This window comes from Scleropages formosus, chromosome 11 (assembly GCF_900964775.1).
Source record: "Scleropages formosus chromosome 11, fSclFor1.1, whole genome shotgun sequence".
In the NCBI taxonomy this organism is placed as follows: domain Eukaryota; kingdom Metazoa; phylum Chordata; class Actinopteri; order Osteoglossiformes; family Osteoglossidae; genus Scleropages; species Scleropages formosus.
The window spans coordinates 28,742,512-28,767,507 of NC_041816.1; the positions used below are offsets into that span (position 1 = coordinate 28,742,512).

Below are 24,996 nucleotides of genomic sequence, written 5' to 3' on the forward strand. Positions count from 1 at the left end.
TTTCAATAAACAAAAATAACATTAAGAGAAATGAACCCTGGAAGCGGGTGCTGCTGAAAATCCCAGGCTTTTCTTTTGTTTCGCTGGAAGTGTTCGTGGGAAAGGGGGGGGATGGGACGATACGAAGACGGCTTCGCGCATTTCCTCCTTCCTTTATTTTCTCTTTTGTTTTTGCTCTCAGTGGCTGTGCAATTCCGAGAAAATCAACCGAGAAGGGTCCTTGTCTTAATTGTAGTCATCCTCAGGCTTGGCAGCTCAATAATTATAATAACAACAACTCTGTTTTGTCTGCCGGTTTGGAACACACACTAAGCCAGTGCCGTCGAAGGGCAAACCAAGTTCGGCGCAGCCTTTCGTACCTCCGGTGCGGCCGAAGCAGACGTGCCGGTATCCCATGACGCATCCCGTGTCGTCTGCTGGCCTCGTTTGTCCGCTGCTGGCTTCGCGGAGCCCTTTTTGGAGGAAAGAGGTTTTCATCCAAGGGCTCATTCAGCTCTGGTCTATTGACTTGACGCTTTTCTGCCGGTCTGAGCTCTTGAAGGAGCAGTGAAGCCCTATTATTGTGTTTGCCAACCCAAAACAGATACGGCCGCCCTGATTGCTGCTCTGCTGTCAGTTTGGGTGCAAAGTCACCCCGTTTCTGGAACATATGAACACTGTAACCACTGTAGAAATATATTTACTGGTAAATAAGTGATATTTGCTGACTAATAGCAGTTTTGGATCGTTTCCCACGCGCGAAAGGTGAAGCGTGAAGGTTCTCGGCTTTGGCTCCATTGCAGCGGAACGACCTCCTCCTCCCACTCAGAACTGCTGAATCTCTGTCCACGTTTAAAAAGGGTCTTAAAACTCACCTCTTCCAGACTCACTTCGCCCATCATCTCTTAAGCTCATGTAAGGTGTAAATGTTCATGCTCTATAACTTTAAGATGATGCCCAGGTAAACCTTTACACAGCCACTCCTGTAATGTACCATAGTAAATATTTATATGTATCTCAGAAACGAAAAAAAATTACTAGGAAGGTGATCAGGAATCGTTGATATTGATAAAGATTTATGCAGCTACTCGTGAGAAGAACGTCGGTTCATACGGTGGAAACAAACAAACTCACTGCACTTCAGAATCACACGTCTGCATCTAAGTGCCTCTTCCTGCTAATGAACACTTTGTATTTTCCACGAGATGTTTGTCGCTTTGGAGAAAAGTGTCTGATAAATAAATACATGTAAATGTTTCTGACAAAGTTTTCTACCTTTCTCTCCCCCATCCCAGAATAGCTTCCAATGAACCTTCATTTATGACATCCCAGCTGAAGATCGTGGATCAGAGACACAAGCAGAAGCTTAATCTGAAGGCCCTGGACGCAGTGCTGTTTGGACCTCCTCTGCGTACGTTTACGCCTGATGGTGACTCTGGTCTCGTTGTAGAACTGCAAAGCTTGTTCAGGTTTAATACGCTGTTGGTATCTGGCAGTCTTTTGGATTTATGTGGCGTCGTGTTTATGCTGGATCATTATAATCAATTATGGAAATTGCACTCGCCGACATTAGATGCAAATTTTTGTTCTTGTTCTGACCGCTCCAGAAGGCTTGGTGTCACCAGCATGCAAAAGTTGAACAAGTGCTCAGCCAAGCGCCCGTTTCCCACGTTTTCGTGTTTTGTTCCAGGCCCCCACCATAACTGGCTGAAGGATTTCATTTTGATGATCTCTATTGTCATCGGTGTCGGGGGATGTTGGTTTGCATACGTGCAAAACAAGTCTTCCAAGGTGCACATTTCACGGATGATGAAGGACCTGGAAAGCCTGCAGAAAGCTGAGCAGAGCCTGTTGGAACTGCAGAGCCAGTAAGTTGCCCTTGGAGCAGTGATTCAGCTTTCGAGAGCTGGGTGCCCTTAAATTTTATGTGGCCCTGAAGTCAGTGAGGGGGCTTTAGAGTTGGTAAGTCCACTTTGCAGTAAATGTCCCCTGAAGGAGAATTACGGCCAGTGAGCGGGTTAACAAGACGGTGACGCAGCCCTGAAGTCGGCGATTGGGTTGAGAAGAAAGGAGGGGGCCGTTAAGCCATTGAGTAGCTCATCGGGACTGGAGGGCAGAGAAGAAGTCCTGAATTCGGTGAGTTCAAGACATTGAAGGAGCCCTCTGGTCAGAAAGTGGATAGTTAGCATAGTGAGGGAGCCTTGAAATCAACGAGGGACCCTTGGAGTCAGTGAGGGACACTTGGAATCGGTGAGGGACGTTTGGAGTCAGTGGGGACCCTTTGGAATCGGTGAGGGACGTTTGGAGTCAGTGAGAGACCCTTGGAATCAGTGAGTGCTTCATTGACACACTAAGGGGACCTGAAGTTACCAGCTCATTGTAACTTATAAAATTAATAACTTCACCTTGGTGACATATAGATAAATCAAACAAGCAATTAATTGATTTCGTTGTTGATGGGCTGTTTGATGGTGACTTAATGTACAATGTTCTACGCCAAGATCCGAAGAGTTAAAAAAAAAAAAAAAAAAAAAAAAAAAAAAATGCTTCACCACGGCAAACATGCAAATTAATAAAAATGAACTTCGGTAATTAGGACTGGAATGATGAAAGTACCGCATGGGTATGAAATCCTGAAAGAGAAAGAAAAAACCAGACTACTGCATCTTTCCGGAAGAATCCCGAATCAGTTGAGGAGGAAGCATTTCTTACAGGTTTTAGAAATTTCTTGAATGTCATTAATTCACTCACTGAGTCTTGAGGACAATAAAAACTGCAGAACCCGACAAAAGCACACGTACAATAGCAAATTTGCGTTCGTTCTCACTCGCAGAATCCATTTCCTTCACTTTTTGATGATGGCGGTGCAAAGCGGTGAACTTGAGAATAGCTACCGCCCCCCGCTGGTCAGAGGTGGACACAACAGGCTTCGGCCGCTCCAGCTTCCTCGCTTCGATAAAGCAAAGCCATGTTGTTATAACATTATTATGCATCGGAATTTTAATATGGGTTGCAGCTGTCTGGTAAAAATGCTGAATTTACCCTTCAAAATGCGACATGAAGTCAAACCGATTATCTGAAGTTTTGTGGAAAGTTTACGGAATGATTAATTGAAAACGAACGTATTAATATTCATCGGTGTAATTGCGCGACTCGTTTCGGTCGCTGCTGGACGGGTCTAATATTTCATTTGTTAATTTACTCATTTATTACCTGATGTTCACTGAATGGCTGGAGAGAGAAGTTGTGTTATGATTGATAGCGATTGGGAAGAGCTGGCGGGATTGGAGCCGCCGTCTTTGGTCCCAAAGGTCGCAGGTTCAAATCCCACCTCCAGCTGTGGTACCCTTGAGCAGGGTACTAACCCTAAATCGCTCCAGTAAAATCACCCGGCTGGATAAAAGGGTAAACGACTGTAAGTCGCTTTGGAGGAAAGCGTCAGACTGATGTTAAACGATGGGAGTGAATGTGCTCGAACCCGGGCCGCGGGGTCTGATTGTGTGTGTGAAGGCTGGAGAAGGCTCAGGAGGAGAAGCGCACGGTTGCCGTGGAGAAGCAGAACCTGGAGCAGAAGATGAGGGATGAGATCAACGGGGCCAAGAAGGAGGCTCACCGGCTGCGGGAGCTGCGGGAGGGGGCCGAGTGCGAGCTGAGCCGCCTCAAGTACGCGGAAGAGGAGCTCGTGCAGGTAGCGTGACGACGAGCCGCCCGGCGTCACCTGGCGTCGCACACCTGTCCACCTGCAGCGCTTCCCAAGTGTCGCGACGGCGGCCGCGGACGGTCCTTATGGCCCGGTGACCCCGAACGACCTTTACACACAGCATCGATAGTCAGTCGTTTTCGCATATGGTTCATTCGTGTACTTTTACTCAGTTAATTACCAACACTTAACGATCGTTGTACTTTTCGGCTCCACGCACAGCGACGTGAAACAAAAAGCGCACGTGGATTAGAAGTAACCCGCGGGAAATACCGTACCCTGTAGGAGGTAGACCTCGGCCTCCGGTAAAAAAGCAAACGGAGTCACTAGAAACGCCGCGCGTCGTTTCGGAGAAAAGCATCAGCGTAACGAATAAATGGACAAAAGTCATTGTGGGAAAAGTGACCCGGGGGGTCGCCGGCCCACTGCGCCACGGAGCTCCTCGCTCGGCTTCCGCTGACTTGTAAAAGCAGATATTTGGATTGCAGTTTAGCTCACCGACTGTGCGTGTGTCACCCGGGAGCGTATTTACGTTTGCGGCGACACACAGCCATTAATAACTGCTATTTACAATTTAGACCTTTCTATACACTGTGGTAAAGTACCCTGTTCGCCCAGCTGTACAGCAGAGCGGTGTAACACACACACACACACACACACACACACACACACACACACACACACACACACACACACACACACACACACTACACGTCCAGTATATCCTGCAACCCCACAGAAGAGCAGATCTCCGTTCGCACACTTGCTGACTCAGCAGTTTTGGGTCGCTGGCACGTCTCGCTTCCTTTCCTGCCAGTTTGGTCCCTTCGGACTCCCTGCAGTTTGTTTGCCTCCGGGAACGGAGCGGAGCGGCTGCGGTTTGTTTGCTCTGGGGGTCTCGCGCCCCGCGTGGCCGGTTCTCCGCAGCATCGAGGCGGTGACCCCGAGGCCACGTTTCCGAACGGTCCCTCGTGTCGCAGGTTCGCATGGCGCTCAAGAGGGCCGAGAAGGAGCTGCAGGCCGAGTGGTCGGTGCCCGAGGCCCTACAGATGTGGCTGCAGCTCACCCACGAGGTGGAGGTCCAGTATTACAACATCAAGAAGCAGAGCGCCGAGCTGCAGCTCACCGTGGCCAAGGACGAGGTGAGCGCACCCGCCGCCGTGATTTCGCTTCCCCCGTTGCCGTGGCAACAGACCACGGGTCCTGAGGTGAGCACCACACAGCTGGTGTCAAGGGCGAGGTAAGAATGGTGCGAGAAGGTTTTACAAGGAAGGGGTTTTCCTGGTAAGTACCTTGCTCAAGGGTACTATAGTAGGAAGCGGGACTTGAAACTTTGACCTCTGGGTCTAAAGGCAGCAGCTCTAACCGCTACGCTACCAGCTGCCTGATCGTTTCTGTCACTGGGCGTCCGATTCCCGGCGACCCTTCCATCTTGGGGGGGGGGGGTTTGAGAGGTGACCGTGGCCCCCGAGGCCTGACGTTGACAGAACGTCCGTTTCACCCCAGCGGGCCGTAAACCCGGCTCTGGTGCGCGGTGCCGGGTTCGAGGAGACGGCGCCGCGTCGACGGGTGATTTATTGCTTACTGGTGACGAATGACGTTCATTAGAGCCGCTCCGTGGAAACGCTGGGAGCCGTCGGAGTTCCAGAGGACAGGACTGTAGAAGGGAGGATCGAACTTTGTGTTTGGGATGAGCATCAGATACAGTCGAGCTCTGGAAGAGAAGCTCCTGTGAAACCGAATAAAGGTTTAAAAAAAAAAATAAAATGAATGAATGAAAATACCGTATCGCTCGCTTATCCTGAGCAGGGTCACGATGGTGCAGGACCTATCCTGGAATGATGCGACGCAAGGCTGCAGGTTCGCCCTAAGCGGGACGCCACTCAGTTAGTTACTGAAACTAGTTTGCTGGCCATGTCAGAACTGCAAGGTAAATTGTTTTTACCTTTTACTTTTTTCCTAATGCATCATATTATAGTAAATAAATAAAAGCAATCAAACCGTATGGTTTCAGACACGAGTGACGAAATATTGTGAAACAGTGACACGTGACCGCCCCGCTCATCCGGGGTGCGGTACGATACCACGCTTACCACACTTTTCTGCGCGCATCTCTGCTCCTTTTCTCCCGCGTTCACGTTGCGCTGTTCTTTACACTTTGGTTTACTCTACTTTCCCCACACGTGACGGTACATGTTGAGTGAGTTTAGAGGACGAGGTCTACGACTTACACCACTTTTACCACAGTGTTTACCAACCACAGACTACCCAATCAGGGTAGCTGGTGGTTAGAGCTGCTGCGTTTGGACCCAAAGGTTGCAGCTTCAAATCACGGTTGTAGTACCTGGGATTTGAACCTTTGAACTTGAACATTTACTTTTTTAGCAGACACTTTTCTCCAAAGCAACTTCCAATGAGCTCTATGTAGTGTTATGAGCCCACACACCTTATTCACCACGGTGACTTACACTGCTAGATACACTACTTACACTGGATCGCTCAATCATACATCAGAGGAACACACACGCTCTCTGTCACTCACACACTATGGGTAAACCTGAACGGCAAGTCTTTGGACTGTGGGAGGAAACCAGAGCACCCAGAGGAAACCCACACAGACACAGGGAGAACATGCACACTCTACACAGACTGAGCACGTCCTCTCGCACCACCCAAGCGCTGTGAGACCGCAGTGCTACTCACTGTGCAACCCCCCCCGCCCCCGTTGCTCAGCCTTGAGCACAGTGTTTACCCTGATTTGCTCCGGTAAAATTACCCATCTGTGTAAATGGGTCAATAACTGTCGGTAGTTTAACACTTCTATTGCGCTTCGGCTCAACGTGAACTTGGCACCTTCTGTCCCCTCGCCCTGTTTCAGGCAGAGAAGATCAAGAAGAAGAGGGGCTCGGTGTTCGGGACCCTTCACGTCGCCCACAACTCCTCTCTGGATGAGGTGGACCACAAGATCCTGGAGGCGAAGTAAGAGGGCGGAGCGACGGCGTCAACGTCGCCCTTGTGCTCTTCGTGTTGGAGGACCTTGCCCTGTCTGCGCTCAGAGTGCAACGCGCACCACACACCTTCCTCTTTGTTCAGCTGCGCACACACTGCCCTCAAACGTGGCTCCGAGTGCCCCGTCCCTGACCTCAGGCCCTTAACCGCATTCCGATTTCAGCTTCCGCTTGGCAGCACGTCTAATAAGAGGTCGGAGAGGTTCGTGGGGAGCGCGTGACCCTCACTGGTGTGTCCACCCGCAGGAAGGCCCTCTCCGAGGTGACGGCCTGCCTCCGTGAGCGGCTCCACCGCTGGCAGCAGATCGAGAAGCTGTGCGGTTTCCCCGTCGTGCACAACTCGGGCCTCTCCAGCCTGACGACCGCCCTCTACTCCGACCACAGCTGGGTGGTCATGCCCAGGGTGTCCGTGCCCCCCTACCCCATCGCCGGCGGCGTGGACGACCTGGACGAGGACACGCCGCCAATCATTCCACAGTTCAGCAGTAAGTCCGGCGGAAACCGGCCCTTCGCTCGATTCCGTCTCGCGGGTTTATGTTCAGCTCGGTTTCGTTCCGTCACCCAGTATTTCTGACCGTGTTTTTCCTTTTCTTCGCGAGAGGGGTCACACGGTCCATCCTTCCGTCCATTCCCATTAACGTCTTGCCCAGGCTGGGCTCGCGGATGGATCACAGTTATGTCAGGTTTCCTCATACATCACTGCGTGGAAGTATGGTAAACCCTTGTGCCCCTTGGTTTTACCATGAAATGGGTGTTTAATGAGGTACAGCGTTTGCCATGTGACACAGTAGGTGTGTAACGACCAATTCCGCATGTTGCTTTAGAGGAAATCGTGTGTGTGGTAGAAACACACAAGTTGAACCGGTTAAACCAAGTAGGTAAGTAGAGTCAAGGGTGTAAATCATGGTCATTTATTCATTTGATCAGTTATGTAAAGATTAAGTTTAGTGTTATATTTTATACAGGAACGATTAGGGCTCACATACTTTAATTTTTAATAATGAAAAATTATTCAAATTAAATAAAATATAATTTTAATACTACTTCTACTATTACTACTGGTAACAATAATAATTTTATTTGTTATTTTAAGTTTATTCACCCCCCCTCCCGGGTGCCCTGACAGTTGGGTGGGGGCTCTGCAAACACACTCCCTGCCAGGACAGTCACGTTCCCTCCATCCCGGGCCCCTCGAGGTGGGCAGTGATCGTGTGGCACTTGGTTTTTACCCCCCCCCCCCCCCCCCCCCTTTTTACCACGCTGACCTCAATGACCTGAGTGTCTCCTCACTGAGGGTTCATCGATGTCCTCGAGGTTCCCTCCCAGGAACGCCACTCTCTCCACGCTAAAGGTCGTCCATCACCATGTTTGCGTGTCCGTCCTCCTCCTCCTCACCTTGAGCACATATCTCCGCCAGGGATGCAGGTTCGAGCGAGGCTTTCTAAACACCGCTCTCCAACTTCGCTTCTGCCCTCACCTTCTCGTGAAGCCCCGCCCGCGAGTGAGCGCATCCGGTCGTGTGTGTGTGCGCGTACGTGAGCATGCCGCTGACCACACCCCCCTCCCACTGACAGACCCTCTGATGAGAACCCCGCTGACCCGCAGCAGCAGTCTGTGCCGCTCCCGCCGGAGTCTCCTCGGCTCGCCCCCTCCCGGCCTGCTGTCCGCCGATCCCGACCTCGTCTCCATGGCCAGCGCTTCGCTCTCCCTCCACGCCGAGGAAGAAGAAGAACAGATCTTCTTCACGACAGACCGTAGGGGGTACGGCCGCCGTGTTCCGGAGGGGATTCGGGGAATGTGCAGGAGTGGTAACGGTGGGATGTGAGCTCTACACCGCGTTCCGTCCGCTGTTGTTGTGGGGCGACACTTTAAATTAGTTGTAAATTTAATTTAAAATCCAGGAAGTTACTGTACGTCTCTGTATTTTTTTTTAATTTTTAGTTTTTTTTTAATTGTAATAACAGTAATGCTGGGTCACAGTGACACAGAGAAAAGGGCAGCGACACACTGTAATATTGGACACTAAAGTACTAAATAAAAAGTATAAACCTAGGAGAGCACATGAGTGCTTCTCAGACGTGATCAAGTGCCTTTGAACGGAAAGTACAGCATGTAGCCGTGTGTTCGTTCAGATCAAATAATTTCACGCGGTAAAAGGAAATTCATCATTAGGGTCCCGCGTATGGGAAGAGAAATACGAGGACAGGCCACGCCTCCGCAGTGCTCTTAATGAAAAATCGAGTTTAAAAAAGAAAAATCTGTAACTGCACTGAATCGCAACGGAGAGGAGGAAAGAAAATAAGAGGCAGACGGAGAGAACGAGAATCTCGATATCTAACAGGAACACACACACACACTTTCTGAACCGCTTGTCCCATGCGGGGTCGCAGGGAACCGGCGCCTAACCTGGCAACTCAGGGCATAAGGCCAGAGGGGGAGGGGACACACCCAGGACGGGACACCAGTCCGTCGTAGGGCACTCCAAGCGGGACTCGAACCCCAGACCCACTGGAGAGCAGAACCCGGTCCAACCCACTGCGCCACTGTGCCACCGCGCTCCCTCTAACAGGAACAATTTGCTTTAAGTACGTGCACTTCCGCTGGGCACGCGCACACACACCCGCACGCACGCACGCACGCACTCTTTCGTGTTGCAACGCTAACGTGCTCCCTCCACCCCTGCCGCTCCCCGCAGCGACACCCCGGACACGTGCTCCGACTGCGACTCGCTCGGCTCCTCTGCCAGCCGGAAGCAGCTGGCCCCGCCCCCTTCGGGCGGCCAGGACACGCCCACCCGCCGCATCTCCCGGGAGGAGCTGCTGGCCCAGGAGCTGTGCGCGCCGGACTCGCCGTGCCCTGGCGAGCGGCCCCTCCGCGGCTCGCCCGACCTCACCCGCGTGGCCGAGTCCCAGAGCATGACCTTCGGCAGCCCCGCGGTCAAGGCCGTGTACAACGGCGTCCTGGAGAAGTCGTACAGCCTGGGCCAGCTGCCCGGCGCGCTGCCGGACCCCGAGGGCAGGTCTCCCCGCGACAACAAGCTGCAGAGCCAGACCTCCCAGGACTCCAGCGAGAACGGCGACAGAGTGAAGAGGTCCTCCTCCAAGATTAAGAGTTTATTCAAGAAGAAGAAGTGAAGGGGGAGGAGACGTTGTAGCCTTAAAAAAATAATAATAATTTAAAACGACGACAAAAAACAGACTCGTCAACAAAAGCCAGAACATCCGATCTGTTATCGTTTTTATTTCTTTCGGAATGGAATGTAGCTCCGTCTGGTTGGCCCAGATCAGAAGCCCTCTTCGTTGCCTTGTTTTCGAGTTCGCTCGCAGCCGACAGCTGTCGAAGGTCAGAGCGCCCCTCCGAGCCCATTTATTGCCGTTCGTCGCATTCTGTTCAACCCAGACGCCACTTCCGCTTCTCTCCTCTAGGGAGGTTCATGGTCTTTGAGCTTTAGGTGAGTTCCTGTTTACTGAGGCTGAAGAGCTTGTGGACTTGGAGTTTCCTGCAGAAGATCACTTTCCACACTTTGTTGCACTACCACCTTCCTGTCCAGGAGAGGAGAGGAAAGGAGAGGAGAGGAGAGGAGCGCTGCTTGTGGATTTGTCACTTATGAGTGGAAAATAATAGGCAGATAGACAGACAGACAAATAAATGTGTGTGTGTGTGTGTGTGCGCGTGCGCGCGTGTGTGTGTGTATATACACACACGCGCACACATACTGCATTATATATGTATATTATATAGCACACATAATATATATATATATATATATATATATATATATATATATATATATATATATAGTTATGCACAAAGATATATATTATATATATATAGTAGAGTTCTGCATTTGTTCTTTGAGAGGTTTTCAGTCATGGGTTTTTCAACAGAGCGAAGATAATCAGGAACATCATGAGGTCCCCTCTGCCCCCCCACCCTTGCTTCCAATTATAACGTTACAGCATATGAAGCTCTTTCGCCGGGATTCAGCACAGCTGAGCTCGTCCAGCCCCGCTGCAGGCACCCCCCCACCCCCCAATACTGACCTGTCTGCGACGGCGTTGCCCCGTGTCGCGCAGATCTGAGGACGTTCGCTGTAGTGGCTCCTTGAAAAAGAGAGGGCAAACCGTCCCGGTTGCGCTTCGGCGAGCGTCGGCGGTGCGGCGCACGCTGCCGTTTCTGAGGGCGACGAGCAGGAAATCTGTTTACAAAATGTTAGGGTTTTGAACATTTGGTGTGTTACTCTTTGTATACTGTAGAATAACTGAATAAAAATGGAGGCATTGTGCACTCTGTTGTGATTGATTTTTTTTTTTTTTTTTTTTTCCACGTCTTTCATGGTTTTTGGTCGACTAAAATTTGTTGCTGGCTGAATTTCAGAGGATGATGCTGTATGTCAGGGCTATGTATGTGCTGTCATGTTACCGCAGTTGAAATATTTTCGGTTTCTCCAGCCCTGCCCCGCCCCTCTGCACGCGGTCCGGCTTAAAGGGCCGACTTTTTCGTCCCTCGGCCGTCGTTAGAGGGGGGCGGCGGCTGTTGTGTACGTGGTGGCTCATTTACCCTGCTAGTGGTGCAATACCGTTCCCCCTCGGGGTTCATGACAACGGAATCGTGTTTCGTACTGAAAACGTATTAAATCCAAGTTTGTGTTGTACAGACGCAACTTTGTTTAGGTCTTTTAATACTAAACACACATTTGCATTCGATCCAGAGACAGTTAACACTTAAACAGCAGTTATTCCAAAAGATTGACAAGATATAAGCTGTACTAGGCATAACAAAGCAAAGCAAAAAAAAAGAAAAAAACTCCTTCGTGTGTCTTCTGTATTTAGCTACGATACATTTGAACATGATACGTTACCAAGAGCATGTGGTGCATTAATAAGATGTATGACGTATGCAATTCTATTAATATATTTCGTCAAGGTAGATGAACCACTATTACTGCTTAAAAATAATTTCTTTTCGTAAACGAGACTTGCTGTGCAATTATTTTTTGTGCGAACACAGTAAACGCCACCTATTAAATGTGTCAAATTTCTTAAACCTCATTCAATACACAGTTTAGCTGATATAGAAAAAAATTGCTCAGTTTTGTTTAGGTGAATTTTTACATTTTAAAATCCGTTTCCTTTAACTGGGTTCAGTATAAAAGTTCTTCGCACTTATTTACTAAATGTTGTGAATATCGTTTTGATAAATTTATATTTTGATTTGACATTTTTCTTATTAGTATATTTTCTAATACAGATCTACACATTTGCCAAATTCCGTATCATATATTTTTATATTTGATATCAATTTTTGCATCTTTTTAATCCTATATTAGTCAGTGGGCTACAGATGCAGGGTAGTCATGGTCAAAAAAGCTAAATTAAATCTTTTTATTAATTTTCTTTATTTCCCTTGAATGCACCGCACTTCATTGTCTGAAAGACTTATTAAAGGGCTCTTTTAAAGGGAAGATATAAAATATCCCAATAGATATATAACAGGGCTGACAAGATTAGTGACATCAAGTCTTTTGTATCACTAATTCTGCCTTCTTAGGTCTGTCCTGCTCTCTTTCACTTTAAAGTTTTTTTTTTTTTTAAATCACTTTTAGGATTACACAGAGCAGTTGGGCTAAAACTCAGACTGTAAAGGACTAACTAGTATGTAAGCAGCTAGTAACTAGTTGAAGGTATTTCCATTGCTGATATTCCCAGTGCTCGATTTTTTTAAGTGTAAAATACTTGTTTTCAAATTTGTTCATATTAAGGTGTGTGCATTTTATAAAAAAACTGTAAGGACCTTTTGCAGTCCTCGACTTTTATTTAGATGCAGTTTTATTTCCCAGTAGAAAATGATCAGAATTTCCTTTGTGAACCACAGACAAAATCTGATTTTTATCTGTATTTTATACATGTGATAAACTGATGTATGTAACTAGACAATTTTCAGATTGTAATTTAGACTGATTTAATGATGTGAACTTTTGTGTACTGCTGGTAAAGGGCTGCTATCCAGGTGGCAACAGAAACATCTGATCAGATTTGTGAAACAGATTTACCAATATTCATGCAAAAAAAACCTTAATGTGATAAACATTATTATTGTGATAAACATATTATTATTATTATTATTATTATTATTATTACTTAGTTGCCACTATGTTATTGAATTTGCCCTGCGTTGCTGTGTATTGTATTGTTCTGAGTTTAGTTTTATTATTTATTTATTTAGTGTCTTTTAAGGATTTGGGTACAAATTCACGAGCATTGATGTAAACATGGACTTAGGGAGAGCCTCGCAGACTGGCATGGGTCATCGCTCCGTCACCTTGTGCCAAGGCCTGGGGGTCTGATCATCAAGAAAGGCACTGGAACATTCTACTGCAGGAGCCAGTGTGGTCAGGGGTCGGAGGTCATCTCGGTGGGGGATGGGGGGGGTCTGTCGTTAACCGTCCCTTCGGGGAGGGCTGTGAGCAAGGGGTGGGGTTCAGCTGTCCCGCTGAGAGGAATAAACGCAACCATTTTCACCCCGAACATGTGCACGTTTTTATTTGTCTGTGCCAAGGATGGCCCGGACGTGTGAACATTGTGCTCAGAATAATAAACAATTTTTTTGCAGAAAGAAAAGCCATAATTAAATTCCGGTTTTGTGATGTCGAATGGGTGTGGTACTCCTGCCGTTTCGGTCCCTCGCAATATTAGTGCCATCCTTGCCATCTGCCTTGTTTTCCATCACCGTTTGCGTCATCGCGGTAATATTTGCGGGGCACGGATGAGACCGAAGTGCGGCGTGACAACTGTAACGTAAATAATATAAATGATGTGTAGCGAGTGAAACGCTCACCATTCACAGCTCAAACTCGTGTGAAGACAGGAGTTGTGACACATCGTTTATAATGTTGACTAGTTGAATCCTCAGGTATAACTGGAGACGAGAGTGACTACGGCAAGAACTCAAGCAACAGACCAACATCAGTTCAGCAGAAATACAGCAGTTCCCCAGCTAATGCGCTAATCGGTGCAAATATTAATGAAAATCGATTTAGACATTAGCCAAAGTGCATTTTACCCCCACATATAGACTCATCTGTGCAAGATTTCCGGGAACCCTCTTAAGTTTTAAAAATTCTTAAGAACTTTTAAAGCCCCGCATAATGTTTGAAATGGTGAAAATACACACTATTTATCAACAATTCACTAATATGAAAGTGAAAATAAAGTTACACAAAATACCTTCTTACCCTAAAGTCATGGAAGTTCATCGGGTCCGTCAGGATGTGACGTAAAATCGTACAAATCCGATTGGTTGCGGGTAAGGGCTGCTGCGTGCCGATTGGCTGAAAGGAGACCGGGTAGCCTGCAATAGGCTCCCTGCTCCATTTGGGCCCCGAGGACGCTCCGGGACGACGACCTGGGGCAGCCGGGCCGGCGGGATGCTAAGAAGGCGTAACGTGACGAGTGAGACGCGAGCCAATCCGGTTAACTGCTGTCGAGGGCAAAAGGTTAGCTGAGAGGACGTTAGCTGAGAGGATGTGTTAGTGGAAAGGAAGTTAGCCGAAAGGAAATGTTAGTCGAAAGGAAGTCACCTGAGAGGAAATGTTAGTCGAAAGGAAGTTAGCCGAAAGGAAATGTTAGTCGAAAGGAAGTCACGAGAGGAAATGTTAGTCGAAAGGAAGTCACCTGAGAGGAAATGTTAGTTGAAAGGAAGTTACCTGAGAGGATATGTTAGTGGAAAGGAAGTTACCTGAGAGGAAATGTTAGTTGAAAGGAAGTTAGCCGAGAGGAAATGTTAGTGGAAAGGAAGTTAGCCGAGAGGAAATGTTAGTCGAAAGGAAGTCACCTGAGAGGAAATGTTAGTTGAAAGGAAGTCACCTGAGAGAAAATGTTAGTGGAAAGGAAGTTACCTGAGAGGAAATGTTAGTCGAAAGGAAGTTACCTGAGAGGATATGTTAGTGGAAAGGAAGTTAGCCGAAAGGAAATGTTAGTCGAAAGGAAGTCACGAGAGGAAATGTTAGTTGAAAGGAAGTCACCTGAGAGAAAATGTTAGTGGAAAGGAAGTTACCTGAGAGGATATGTTAGTGGAAAGGAAGTTACCTGAGAGGAAATGTTAGTTGAAAGGAAGTTAGCCGAGAGGAAATGTTAGTCGAAAGGAAGTTAGCCGAGAGGAAATGTTAGTCGAAAAGAAGTCACGAGAGGAAATGTTAGTCGAAAGGAAGTCACCTGAGAGGAAATGTTAGTTGAAAGGAAGTTACCTGAGAGGATATGTTAGTGGAAAGGAAGTTACCTGAGAGGAAATGTTAGTTGAAAGGAAGTTAGCCGAGAGGAAATGTTAGTCGAAAGGAAGTTAGCCGAGAGGAAATGTTAGTCGAAAAGAAGTCACGAGAGGAAATGTTAGTCGAAAGGAAGTCACCTGAGAGGAAATGTTAGTTGAAAGGAAGTTAGCCGAGAGGAAATGTTAGTGGAAAGGAAGTTAGCCGAAAGGAAATGTTAGTCGAAAGGAAGTCACGAGAGGAAATGTTAGTCGAAAGGAAGTCACCTGAGAGGAAATGTTAGTTGAAAGGAAGTTAGCCGAGAGGAAATGTTAGTGGAAAGGAAGTTAGCCGAAAGGAAATGTTAGTCGAAAGGAAGTCACGAGAGGAAATGTTAGTCGAAAGGAAGTCACCTGAGAGGAAATGTTAGTGGAAAGGAAGTTACCTGAGAGGATATGTTAGTGGAAAGGAAGTTACCTGAGAGGAAATGTTAGTTGAAAGGAAGTTAGCCGAGAGGATATGTTAGTGGAAAGGAAGTTACCTGAGAGGATATGTTAGTGGAAAGGAAGTTAGCCGAAAGGAAATGTTAGGCGAAAGGAAGTCACCTGAGAGGAAATGTTAGTCAACAGGAAGTTAGGTGAAAGGGCGTTAGTCGAAAGGAAGTTAGTTGAAGGGAAGTTAGCTGAAAGGAAGTTAGCCAGTGTGGCTGTTAGCCAGGGGTCCACTGTATATGAGAATATATGCACAGATAAAGAATAATGACTGGTAAAAACTCAGTCTCCATGTGGCTTCTCCCACCACTGCTTCGCCTTTGTGTGATTTCAGAGCAGAGCACTAGATGTCAGCAGTGCGATTTAAAACAATCGTTATCGTTTCCCGCTAACCGGGGTACACGCGTGGTCAGAGAGACGCAGTCGACAGCACCGGTCTGGAAATGAAAGATCCCATATAAATCCATTACTTTGGGAACAGGTTACATCTCTTGCATTTATTCATTTAGCTGACACTTTTCTCCAAAGTGTCTTTCAGTCATTTACCCCTTTCTACAGCAGGGTAATTTAACTGGAGCAATTTAGGGTAAGTACCTTGCTCAAAGGTACTACAGCTGGAGATCAAACCTGCAATCTCTGGATCCAAAAGCAGCAGCTCTAATCATGATGGTACCAGCTGTCCCAGAGAGCTTGGAGAAACATATAGGCATACTTTATTAACCTCTATATGACAAGCAATGATTCAGTCAGGCTCTATTTGCACCCCAGATGGGACTTGAACCCACAATCCCTGGCTTAGAAAGCCAATGCCTTATCCATTAGGCCACTGGGGCCTGCTTTTCAGGTCTAATCTCTTGAGACTGAACCTCGAAGACAAGCACTGCCAAACAATTTGTGCACTTTTATACGTAACTATTCATGCTCAATCGACATCGCAGTCCAAGAGAACTAGGCTATTACAGCTGCCTCATTCAGGTACAATGGAACCGGACGCAGTGCGCTGCTCTCGAAACTACCTGTGAAAGGAGCATTGGGTCAAAACCCATGAACTCTTGAACCGGAGCTGGTAAAGCAATCAGTCCCAGTCTCATGCAAGGGATTGTGGGAGATTCCTGGACGACCGACTGATAAAAGACACTTACGACGAGCGCGTCTCGCCGTACAGCTTGGATTTGAGGACGAAGTTAAGGAAACAGGGAACCTGCTACAAGATGGGCAAAAATGCTCACTGTACACGAGGCCCTGTGTGTTTCATTTCCATCTTCCAGCACTATGTGTGTGTGTGTGTGGTAATCAGCGCCATGAGGTTGTTGCCCAGCTGGGGGGTCTTCATGGTGCCTCTGGAACCATTGACATCTGTTCATTTCGCTGACACTTTCCTTCAAAGCGACATACTGTGTTAAGCTACTTACAGTTATTTACCCATTTATACAGCTGGGTAAGTACCTTGCTCAAGGGTACCACAACAGAGGGGTTTGAACCTATAACTCTCAGATACAAAAGCAGCAGTACTATTTATTACGCTGCCAGCTAGGTGGGAGTACCCCCGCAGTACAGGAGTGTGGCTCCCCAGTGTGTCCACAGGCGATGGACACACACATGCACACGGACACGGCATAGCGCCGCTGTAGTTGCGTAACCATGGCAACCACCAACGTGGTGTTCGTTCGTAAGCAGGGTGTTCGTATAAACGGAACGCGACCTGAGAAATGACATGCAATCATATGATCTCTGCCTCTGTGGACGAAGGAGGGAAGAGCCCTGTTTGAGGATGTGACTTCATGGAGCTTCACGTTGAGAAGGTGCAGAAATAAATGGGACAAAGACAGGTTTCTGTTGTCCTGAGTAAGAAACTATGGACACTTTGATTTGTTTAATTTGGACGTGTCCGGACTGCTGTGCTGTGGGGTCGAATCCCATCAAGGTCGTCACTTTTGGACGCTCCAGTCAGACCTTCTGCATTCGGTGAAATAACTACTGCTTCTAATACTGCTACTATTTATAAAATATCTTCTATGTGTGACTTGCAGCCTCTTTGGCTGCGGTTTCCCGTTTGGCGAGTGACTTATTTCACGTGACAGAACCGAACATCATCAAATGAAAATATCGTGGATACTTTTGCCTGCTGAGGGTTCATTACATGGACAATTAGCTTGATTTCATAATCATTACGTGTGTGAAGCCATTAAGAGGACGACGTTGCATCGGAATGTTGATGAATCCCAACCTGCACTGGTCCACCAGTCAGTTTGTCTCGTTGAGATGAGCTCACGTTTACGAATATAAATAAATATGTTCCTTATGTATAAATGTGTGGAAACTAAGTTTCTAATTGAGAGAATTAATTTGGGTCAGATTATACAGTGTGATGATCTGTGTAATGATCCCTTCTTTCACACCTACTTAACAGGAACGCACATACGGTATATATGTGTATGTGTGCTACTTCGAAGTGTGTGAAGCCCTTGTGTCCCTTGGTTTTACCATGAAATGGGTATTTAATGGAGTACATTGTTTGTCATGTGACACAAGAGGTGTGTAAGGACCAATTCCACATGTTGCGTTAGAGGAAGTCGTGTGTGTGGTAGAAACACACAAGTAGTGCAGCTGTAAAAATAAGTGAAGCCCAAGTTGACCTGGTTAAACCAAGAATCAGGGGTGTAAATCATAGTCATTTATTCACTTTATGGATGTAATTTAAGAATTTAAGAATAGTAATTGTTTTATTTTTTAAATTTACTTTTAAATTATTCCAAGAATAATTAACGTAAGATTCAACATTTAGATTTTATGTTTATTTTAATATTTTATGCAAGAACAATGACCATCCCTATAGAGCTCACATACCTTCAAGCAGCTCTGTATATTTACATTTACATTTACATTTATTTATGGCAAATGTGAACCCCAGAGAGCAAGTATTAGGTTCAAATGTGTTGTTTTTAATCTTATTGCCTCTTATTCCCATAACTGGAGAAGAGAAGCATCCGTGTGGTGATTTGAGCAGGTAGCCGAATGGTGCAGTAACTGTACTTAAAGTGCAGACGTTTCTCTAGGTATTGAACCCGGCACTTTGCTAATTATAAAAACATAACAGAAAATAATTTACCTCCCTCCGGCGCGTCGAGCAAAGTGCGTCCGGTTAATAACACCCGCGCTATTTCTGCACTTTGCACTCATGCACAGCGAAACCCCCAGTGTTAAACGGACTCCGAGGAAGTTTATATGGTTCGAATAAACAGCCCTGAGAGCGCGTTTAGCTCCGAGTCAATTTAAGAGCGGTGCTCTCGCCGCTGCGGACCGCGCGCACGGGAGGGCCGTGAAAGGTGTTGGGCCTCCTGCAAAGTGGCGCGAGGGGATTGACGGTGTGAAACATGGCATCGGCCCTTTTCCCCCAAACGGTCCCTCTCATAATAACATGTGGTCCCATTTCAATTTAATAGCAGGGTTTTATTCCCCTTTGGCCTTTCGGGAGGGAAGCGCCTACGAGGGAACCCATAAACACCCCTGTACATGGTGTACGTCGCAGGCGGTCAAACGGGGCTTTGGTACCCGCAGGTACGAGACGAGGAGAGAGCGAGATAGGGAGAGAGAGAGAGACAGAGAGAAAGAGAGAGAGAGGGTGGGGGTGGGGGTGGGGGTGGGGGTGGGGGTGGTGGAGGAGGTTCACCTTTGCCCCGCGAGATGAGAAAATGTGCGTCGCCCCAGCTCACATCTCTGCCTCTCTTCCTCCAGAATATTCTCAATATATTTTCAGGGTAATTTTTTTTTATTTTTGAATTATTTTTTCACTTCTTCAAATAAGTTCAGCCAATTCCATACATGTCAAACACTGGATTTGATCTTTCAAACAAAGAGCAAAAAGTTTGATTTGAGCAAGTTAAGAGCAGCCTGGATGAATAAAACATGCGCTTCCTTGAAGTTCTCCTCCCTGATTAAATCTGGGCTTCTTTGGTGCCGGCTCCCGCACGTACCGCGGTAAGATGTTGCGTGTTCGCAGCCCAGGTACAAAGCAAAGCCCTGCTGTCCCAGCGCAGCTTGTTTGCTGCGGGAGGAGTATGTGGAAGCCCGGTCCTGAGGAGGTCCGTAGCAGGGTTCTTCTCACGTCCACACATCCCGTGACCAGGGGTGCCGAGGCAGAGCTTCCTTTTCAAACCCTGCAGATGTTTACAGATGTTACTCAGGCTGGAGGGGAGTTCACTTGTCACTGCAGTTGCTGTGTCAGTGTCTCTGTCTCCCTGCAAGTGCAGTATCTGGTCAGGGTCATGGGGGTGTGGAGCCTATCCCAGACTCTCTGAGGTTTGGGTACATCCTGAAGAGGACACCAGTCCATCTCACACACACACACACACACACACACACACACACACACACACACACACACACACACACACACACACACACACACAGCAGTTTGGAGTGTCCAATTCACCTGCACATCTTTGGACTATGAGAGGAAACCAGAGCACCCAGAAGAAACCAGCACAGACACAAGGAGAACATGCAAACGTCACGCACACTGAGCTGGATTCGAACTCATCCTCCGAGTGACCCAGGCGCTGTGGGTGCGGAAGCACTACCCGCTGGGCCTCCCTACATCCCTCCATCTCACTGTGGAAACACACCCCTCTGTTTGTCCCCCTCCAGCGGCGGCCTCTGCTCCCTCCTCAATGCGCAATGTCTCTCTGTTCGTGAAGGTGAGTGCGTCAGCGTGCGCGTGACTGGTCCAAACGCTCCTTTTCGGCGCGCTGCTCAACCTGACGATTCAGCCTGAAGCGGAAGGAAGAGGGACGTACGAGCGCGTGACTCCAGACACAGGTGTGTGTGTGTGTGTGTGTGTGTGTGTGTGTGTGTGTGTGTGTGCGCGCGTGTGTGTGTGTGTGCGCGTGCTCATCTCTACGTTTCATGCAGCCCTCCATCCCCCCATCCCCACCCCCTTGCCCAGCAGATGGCAGGCTTGTTCCGCACGGCGGGTCGGCCCGGCACGGCCCCCTCAGCTGCTGCAGCGTGAGATAAGGCTGCGTTTGCTCCAGCATCCATAATTAATGCTGCTGCTGCTGCTGCTGCTGCTGCTGCTGCTGCTGCTGGTGGTGGTGGTGGTGGTGGTGGTGGCGCGATGGCGGCTACACAGCGACTGGGGGCTTTTATGGTGTAGGGTGACACCCTCGCCCTCCGTCACACCGCAACAGCGCAACAATTACACCTCGCTGAGGCAGGCAGAATATGACTCCATTAGTCCAGTGTGGCGAAGAAGGAAGGAAACAAAAAATTCCCTTGAATAGAGACAGAGGGAAGGATAGAGGGGGGGAGAAGTAGAGAGAGAGAGATAGAGAGAGAGAGAGAGAGAGAGGGAGAGTGAGAGAGAGAGAGAGGGAGAGTGAGAGAGAGAGAGAGAGAGAGAGAGACGGGGGGGGAGAGAGATGGAGAGAGAGAAGGGGGGAGAGAGAAAGAGGGAAAGAGAGAAAGAGGGAGAGAGAGAGAAAGAGAGGGAGAGAGAGAGAGAGACGGGGGGGAGAGAGATGGAGAGAGAAGGGGGGAGAGAGAAAGAGAGGGAGAGTGACAGAGAGAGAGAAAGAGAGGGAGAGGGAGAGAGAGGGAGAGAGAGAGAGAGAGAGAGCGAGGGAGAGAGGGAGAGAGAGAGAGAAGGGGGGAAGAGAGAAAGAGAGGGCGAGAGAGAGAGAAGGGGGGGAGATGGCTGAGGATCAGGAAGCCTGTGGGGTCGAATAGTGGACCTCTACCGTCCTCTCGATGCATTAGTGTCTCAGATCCGCCATCCTTGTGTCCATTCACACCGCTGCCAAAAGGGGGCGCTGTCACCTTGTCAGGCTCTCCTCACACCTGTATGAAGCAGCGAAGCGGAGCCTGATGGGTAACCGTGAGCTGCTCGACTTCTACAGACACGGACGCAGAACGTCCGCTTAGGATACGGATCCGAAAGGCTGCTGGTTCACGTCCCGAGAGGTGCTGCGGCGTACCTGTGAACAAGGTACTGACTTGACTCCATCGCTCGTTTACCGGGGTAACTACTGACAACAGCTGAACGTATTAATACCGAAAGTGTCACATCCGCTCGACACATTGGCTCGACGAGTAAATGTACCCTGACTGCAGTTTGGGGGAACAGCTGCCGCTGTAGCGCTTAGAAGTGCTGGCTTTGGACCCCCGGGTCACAGGTTCGAATTCAACCTCCAGTCAAAGCACCCTTGAGCACGGTACTTACCCTAGATTGCGCCAGTAAGACCACTGAGCTGTATGTGTAAGTACATTAACATCATAAGTGGTTTTGGAGAAAAAAGGTGAGTTAAATAAATAAATGTAAGTACAGACCAGGGAGCAGAGGTTTGGATGTGGCTTTCTGGGTTGAGGACGCAACCTCGGCAAACCAGCAAGCGCAGTGCATGCCCGGGGGGACCATCCGTGGTTGAGCGCATCTTTCGGTGCCCGTCGGCTGTTAGAAACCATGAGCTCGCGCCACCGGAACCGGAGCCGGAGCCCGAAGAAGCTCCGATGGGGCCGGGCTCGGCGAACGCAGCGCCATGCGGAAAACGAGCCCGTTGCCATTAAATGATTCAGCCGCTGTAAATGGCATTGAATTAAAAATGAATGCCAGGTCCCACGCTTCCCAAGTTAAAATTACACTGCTGATTGCTAAACGGCCCAACTTAACGGGGTAGGGGGGTGGGGGGGGGCGATGGAGTTGCAAGCTGAGCAGCGAAGCATTGAAATGGGGGCGACCGCTCCCTCTCCATTCCCGCGCCGCCCCTTCGGCCTCCCGGTCCCCCGGAGGCGTCCGCGTCGCACCCTACCGGTCGAACCCGGGACCGAGAGCTCGGTTAACAAACGACATACGGATCGCTAACGGCTTCCCGAAAAGCAGCTTTAATTGAGTGACGCCGCCGGATTATGGGATGTGACAAATTACACCACAATTATGTGCGGGATATCAAAGCTCGGAGAGATCCGAACACAGGAAGCGATCGCACACGATCAAACAAAGGCTGTCAAACCTTCTCGTCCATAACGCGAGCTGATGTCACGATTCAGAATAACTGGTTATCACATGACAGGGAGAACAAAGCACACGTACGCCGTCATGATGAGAAAGCGCACGCGGGGACCGGCGCTCGAGGCGTCGACGGGGCACAGGATCCCACCATTTCTTCTTTTTCATTGGTTTCAAGCACAGGACTGGTTCGCAACCCTTTAAGGATGGAGATGGTAGGACAGGACAGTCCACGTACGTAAAAGAGGGAGGAAAGGTTTGCGCAGCAGTTAGAGCTGCTTCCTGTGGTCTCTAAGGTTGGAGGTTCGAGTCTCGCTTTTGTCTGCTGTACCCTTGTGCAAAGTATTTACCCCAGATTTGTGCCATTAAAGAAAAAAGTAATAATAATCACCCAGTTGTATGAATAGGTAACAAGTTGTAAGTGCCTTAACATCGCAAGTTCCTTTGGAGAAAAATGTCACATAAATGTGAATTTCCAAGAAGGTGTCCAGACATTCCAACATTCATCTGAATATCCGTGCAGAACAAATGTTAATTTTTCTAGAAGAGCAAAGATCAACGCTACATGTTTCTGATAGAGGGACCTTCAGCTGTAGCGCATAACAATTAAATTCACCGTCAATGAAACATGGTATCTTGTTTTAAAAACACACCCACGGACCCCGATCGCTTCCGACACCCCGACCAGACTGCTACGCTCCTCCGCCTCTGGTCGCTTGGTGGTCCCACACGCCAACGCTCCAACATCAGAAATCCGGAGGTTCTCGGTTCTGGCTGAGATGCGGTGGAATGACCTCCCTCCGCCCTTCAGAGCTGCTGAATCCCATAAAACATGGAAGAGGCGTCTCAAAACGCATCTCTCTCAGATTCACTTCTCTTCTGATCATCCATGTGCTCCATAAACATGTACTGTGCTGTCTGTTCATTAAGAAGAAAAACTCTATGTGCAGCTACTGGGGTAATGTGTAACGTACACTGGTTTATACCATGGTATGAGACAAATTGACTGCGCTCCAGAATCACGTGTCTGCATCCAGATCTCGGTTTCTGAAAACCATCTGCTGGATGGAACAATGTGAAGGTAAAACCGCTCTGCAGCACCACGGCACCATGGGTCGGTTGCCCGGAGGGAGTCATGTGACTTTGTCAGCTTGGGACTATCGTACCTTCTCTGAGACGCTCTTACCGGAAGTGGCAAGGCGTCCACCCGTCGATGAGGGTACGGCGAACGTGCTCAACGTGTTCATGGATGAGGAAAGCAAGAGGAGAGAGCTGCGCAGCTAGAAGGAAGGATCTCAATGCATCCAGCAGTCGTGTCCAATGAGAGCTCAGCAGGCATTGGGCCGCCGGCGAGAGAGAATGTCCTTCACAAGATCACAAGGTCGCCGAAAGCGTTCGTCGGCCGTGGGGCGGAAAACGAGGACCAGGAGACCTCGTTCCCTGTGATGCGAGCGTGAGGCTGAGGGTGAAGCCCGGAGACCGAGAGATGCGTCAATGTGACGATAGCCATCTGCTAAATTCCGCTGAGTGAAGCACGGTGGCACAGCGAGTAGCAGTGCTGTCTCACAGGGCCCGTGTGGCGCGAGAGGACATGGGCTCGATACCCGCTCAGTCTGTGTGGAGTTTGCATGTTCTCCCCGTGTCTGCCTGGGTGTGCTCTGGTTTCCTCCCACAATCCAAAGACTTGTTGTTCGGACTCATTTCTCTCTGTACGTTCTCCTTAAAGTTACATTAGTGTTTGTGACACTCACATCTCTTCCCCCAATCTTGGAATCGCAACAAAATTCCACCTATTTACTTGCTCTTATGCATAAAGTGTTTTGAGAATGAATTTTTGTCTCTTCAGTCTCATCCGTGAACTTTCTTCCCTTCTTCAGGACCGAAAGGATGGACGTATCACCTCATGTCTTCATCTTCTGCACCACAGGGTGAAATGAGGAGAAACGGGGGATTGTCCCGTGGTGTGGCTGTTGTACCCTTCTGTGCTGCGGATTTAGGGAGAGGCTCGGCACACTGGGTTCGCGACCCCACGGTCCGGCGGCACGCAGCCGGCACGTCGCTCAACTCATCGGCATGTGTTGATGTTGCCGCTAAAGAGGACGAGGATCATTCTTCTCACGAAACATGTGGCGTAGTGGTTAAGGGATCTAATTCTGGACCCAGAAGGCTGTAGGATGAAATCCCAAAGGAATAGTGGCTCGTCGTGCAGAGAAATTGAACGGACGGATGAAGAAGCTGCTATACGGAACCGGCGTGGTCATTGGGGGGGTGTAGAGCGAGGAGAGGGAAAGACGGGGAGAAAGATGCAATTGATTGAGAAAAGCAGGCTGTGGTTTAACATCAACAACAAAAACAACAACAACGACATTCCCAGAATGCTCCTTAGAGTGGAGGTGAGGGGGGGGTCGGGGGGGTCTGCCAGGGCTCCAGTAGAATTCCACCATAGTTTCTCCCACTGATAATACCTGTGGGTGTCACTCCCAATTCTGCAGCTCCTCACTCACTTACACCTCTCTCTCTCCCCCCCCGCCGCCCCCATTCCGACACCTCTGGCTCTCACCGCGAGGCGCCAT

General features: G+C 48.7%; 1 protein-coding gene and 1 non-coding gene across 5 annotated transcripts in view; one reads left to right on the forward strand and one right to left on the reverse strand.

Annotated features, from left to right (window-relative positions):
- stim2b (stromal interaction molecule 2b) overlaps positions 1-10,362 on the forward strand; it is a 43,779-nt gene extending 33,417 nt beyond the window's left edge. For all 4 annotated transcript variants that reach the window (XM_029256201.1, XM_029256204.1, XM_029256202.1 and 1 more), the window contains exons 5-12: positions 1,275-1,390; positions 1,670-1,847; positions 3,490-3,667; positions 4,660-4,821; positions 6,558-6,658; positions 6,934-7,172; positions 8,262-8,448; positions 9,383-10,362. In XM_029256201.1, coding sequence (XP_029112034.1) covers positions 1,275-1,390; positions 1,670-1,847; positions 3,490-3,667; positions 4,660-4,821; positions 6,558-6,658; positions 6,934-7,172; positions 8,262-8,448; positions 9,383-9,821 — 1,600 coding nt within the window. In that variant the 3' untranslated portion in view covers positions 9,822-10,362. The remainder of the gene's footprint in view (positions 1-1,274; positions 1,391-1,669; positions 1,848-3,489; positions 3,668-4,659; positions 4,822-6,557; positions 6,659-6,933; positions 7,173-8,261; positions 8,449-9,382) is intronic.
- Positions 10,363-16,180: 5,818 nt separating this feature from the next.
- On the reverse strand, positions 16,181-16,253 carry trnar-ucu (transfer RNA arginine (anticodon UCU)). Its single transcript has one exon. It is a non-coding gene; the product is annotated as a tRNA-Arg (tRNA).
- Positions 16,254-24,996: the final 8,743 nt, after the last annotated feature.